At 54.2% G+C, this 3,281-nt stretch overlaps 2 protein-coding genes across 2 annotated transcripts; both read left to right on the top strand.

Annotated features, from left to right (window-relative positions):
- Nucleotides 1-50: 50 nt before the first annotated feature.
- Nucleotides 51-1,222, top strand: LOC112235833 (proteoglycan 4-like; the record flags this gene model as incomplete). The annotated part of the gene is made up of 1 exon (XM_024404363.2): nt 51-1,222. A coding segment is annotated over one exon (1,172 nt), but the record flags the coding sequence as incomplete, so codon positions are not given.
- A 160-nt stretch (nt 1,223-1,382) lies between these two features.
- LOC121841980 (protein TsetseEP-like) lies at nt 1,383-2,495 on the top strand (the record flags this gene model as incomplete). The annotated part of the gene is made up of 1 exon (XM_042312167.1): nt 1,383-2,495. A coding segment is annotated over one exon (1,113 nt), but the record flags the coding sequence as incomplete, so codon positions are not given.
- Between the last annotated feature and the right edge of the window lie 786 nt (nt 2,496-3,281).

Below are 3,281 nucleotides of genomic sequence, written 5' to 3'. Positions count from 1 at the left end.
CCCAGAGCCTGAACCAGCAGAGCCTGAACCAGCAGAGCCTGAACCAGCAGAGCCTGAACCAGCAGAGCCTGAGCCAGGAGACCCTGAGCCAGTAGAAGAGCCTGATCCAGTAGAAGAGCCTGAACTAGCAGAGCCTGAAGCCGTAGAGCCTGAACCTTCAGGGAAACCTGAATCAGTAAGGCCAGAACCAGCAGATGAAGAACCAGTAGAGCCTGAACCTTCAGGTGAGCCTGCACCATCAGAGCCTGAACCCGCAACGTCTGAAGAACCTAAACCACCAGAACCAGAAGAGCCTGAACCAGCAGAGCCTGAACCAGCAGAGCCTGAACCGTCAGAGGAGCCTAAACGAGTAGAGCTTGAATCCGCAGAGCCTGAACCTGCACATCCTGAACCCACAAAACCTGAACCAGCAGAACCTGAACCAGCCGAGAGAGTACCAGCAGAGCATGAAGAAACTGAATTAGCAAGGCCTGAACCAGCAGAGCCTGAAGAGCCTGAGCCAGTAAAAGAGCCTGAACCATTAGAGCCTGAACCAGCAAAGGCAGAACAACTAGCAGACCATGAAGAACCTAAACCAGCAGATAGTGGTGTGCCTGAACCAGCAGAGCCTGAGCCAGCAGAGCCTGAGCCAGTAGAGCCTGCACCAGCAGATTCTGAAGCAGCAGACCCTGAACCAGCAGAACCTGAACCAGTAGAGCCTGAACCAGCAGCACCGGAAGAATCTGATCCAGAAGAGCCTGAGCTAGTAGAAAAGCCTGAGCCAGCAGAACTTGAACCAGCAGAGAGAGAACCAGCAGAGCATGAAGAAACAGAACTAGCAGGGCCTGAAGCAGCAGAGCCTGAACAACTAGCAGAGCATGAAGAACCTAAATCAGCTGAACCTGGGCCTGCAGAACCTAAACCAGCTGAGCCTGAACCCGCAGAGCCTAAACTATTAGAGCCTGAACCAGCAGAACCTGAGCCAGTAGAACCTGCACCAGGAGAGCCTGAACTGGTAGAGCCTAAACTGGTAGAGCCTGAACCAGGAGAGTCTGGACCAGCAGCACAGGAAGAACCTGACCCAGCAGAGCCTGAGCCAGTAGAAGAGCCTGAACCAGCAGAGCCTGAACCAGCAGAGCCAGAACCTTCAGGAGAGTCTGAGCTAGTAGAGCCTAAAGCAGCAGATCCTGAAATAGCAGAGCCTGAACCCACAAGCCTGAGCCAGCAGAACCTGAACCAGTAGCCTGAAAGAGAAGCCAGCAGAGCATGAACTAGTAGAAGAGCCTGAACCATTAGAGTCTGAAGAAGCAGAGAAGACAGAAACCAGCAGAGCCTGAAGAGAGCCTGAACCAGCAGAGAGAACTAGCAGGGCCTGAACAAAGAGAGCTGAACTATTAGAGCCTGAACCCACAGAGCCTGAGCCAGCAGAACCCGGAACCAACAGAGATGAACCAGCAGAGCCTGAAGCAACAGATCCTGAAATAGCAGTGCCTGAACCAGAAGAGCCTGAACTGGAAGAGCCTGAACTGGAAGAGCCTGGACCAGGAGAGTCTGGACCAGCACCACTGGAAGAACCTGATCCAGTAGAGCCTGAGCCAGTAGAAAAGCCTGAAACAGCAGAGCCTGAACCGGTAGAGCCTGAACCAGTAAAGTCTGAACATTCAGGGAAGACAGAACCAGCAGAGCCTGATCCTGCACTGCCTGAACCCACAAAGCCTGAGCCAGCAGAACCTGAACCAGCAGAGAGAGAACCAGCAGAGCATGAAGAAACAGAACTAGCAGGGCCTGAACCAGCAGAGCCTGGAGAGCCTGAACCTGCAGAGCCTGAGCTAGTAGAAGAACCTGAACCATTAGAGCCTGAACCATTAGAGCCTGAGGCTACAGAGCCTGAACCAACAGAGCCTGAAGAAGCAGAGACAGAACAACTAGCAGAGCATGAAGAACCTAAACCAGCAGAACCTGGGCCGGCAGAATCTGAACTATTAGAGCCTGAACCAGCAGAGCCTGAGCCAGTAGAGCCTGTGCCTGCAGATTCTGAAGCAGCAGATCCTGAAGCAGCAGAGCCTGAACCAGCAGAGCCTGAAGCAGCAGATCCTGAAATAGCAGAGCCTGGGGAGCCTGAACCAGCAGAATCTGTTGAGCCTGAACCAGAAGAGCCTGAACCAGAAGAGCCTGAACCAGCAGAGTCTGAACCAGTAGAACCGGAACCTTCAGGAGAGTCTGAGCTAGTAGAGCCTGAAACAGAAGCGCCTGAACCAGCAGAGCTTGAGCCAGTAGAGCCTGAACACGAAGATTCTGAAGCAGCAGAGCCTGGGGAGCCTGAACCAGCAGAACCTGAACCAGGAGAGCCTGAACCAGAACAGCCTGAACTGGTAGATCCTCAACCAGGAGAGTCTGGACCAGCAGCACAGGAACCTGAGCTAGTAGAGCCTGAAACAGAAGCGCCTGAACCAGCAGAGCTTGAGCCAGTAGAGCCTGAACACGAAGATTCTGAAGCAAGAGCCTGGGGAGCCTGAACCAGCAGAACCTGAACCAGGAGAGCCTGAACCAACAGAGCCTGTGCCATCAGAGCTTGCACCCGCAGATTCTGAACTAGTAGAGCCTGGACCAACAGCACCAGAAGAACCTGAGTCTCCAGCAGAGCCTGAAACAGAAGAAGAACCTGAACCAGCAGAGCCTGAACCAGTAGAACCAACAACTTTCAGGAGAGCCTGCACCCGTAGATTCTGGAACCAGTAGAGCCTGAACCAGCAGAGCCTGAACCAGTTGAGCCTGAAACCAACAGAGCCTGTGCCATCAGGAACCTGAACCAGCAGAGCCTGAGCCAGTAGAGTCTGAGCCCGCAGAGCCTGAACCTGCAGAGCTTGGACCAGCAGAGCCTGAAGCAGCAGAGCTTGAAGAACCTGAACAAAGAGAGCCTGAACCAGCAGAGCCTGAGCCAGTAGAAGAGGATGAACCAGCAGAGCCTGTACCAGTAGATTCGGAACCTTCAGGGGAGCCTGAACCAGTAGAGCCTGAACCAACAGAGCCTGAGCCAGTAGAGCCTGAACCAGCAGAGCCTGAGCCTGCAGAGCCTGAACCTGTAGAGCCTGGACCAGCAGAGCCTGAACCAGGAGAGCCTGAACCAGCAGAGCCTGAGCCAGTAGAGCCTGAACCAGCAGAGCCTGAGCCTGCAGAGCCTGAACCTGTAGAGCTTGAACAAGCAGAACCACAACCAGCAGAGCATGAAGAACCTGAACCAGCAGAGCCCGAACCAGCAGAGCCTGAACCCGCAGAACCTGAACCCGCAGAACCTGAACCAG

Source organism: Oncorhynchus tshawytscha, unplaced genomic scaffold (genome assembly GCF_018296145.1).
Source record: "Oncorhynchus tshawytscha isolate Ot180627B unplaced genomic scaffold, Otsh_v2.0 Un_contig_19873_pilon_pilon, whole genome shotgun sequence".
In the NCBI taxonomy this organism is placed as follows: domain Eukaryota; kingdom Metazoa; phylum Chordata; class Actinopteri; order Salmoniformes; family Salmonidae; genus Oncorhynchus; species Oncorhynchus tshawytscha.
Note: the sequence above shows the minus strand (reverse complement) of the source record. Positions and strands in the feature narration are given on the sequence as shown.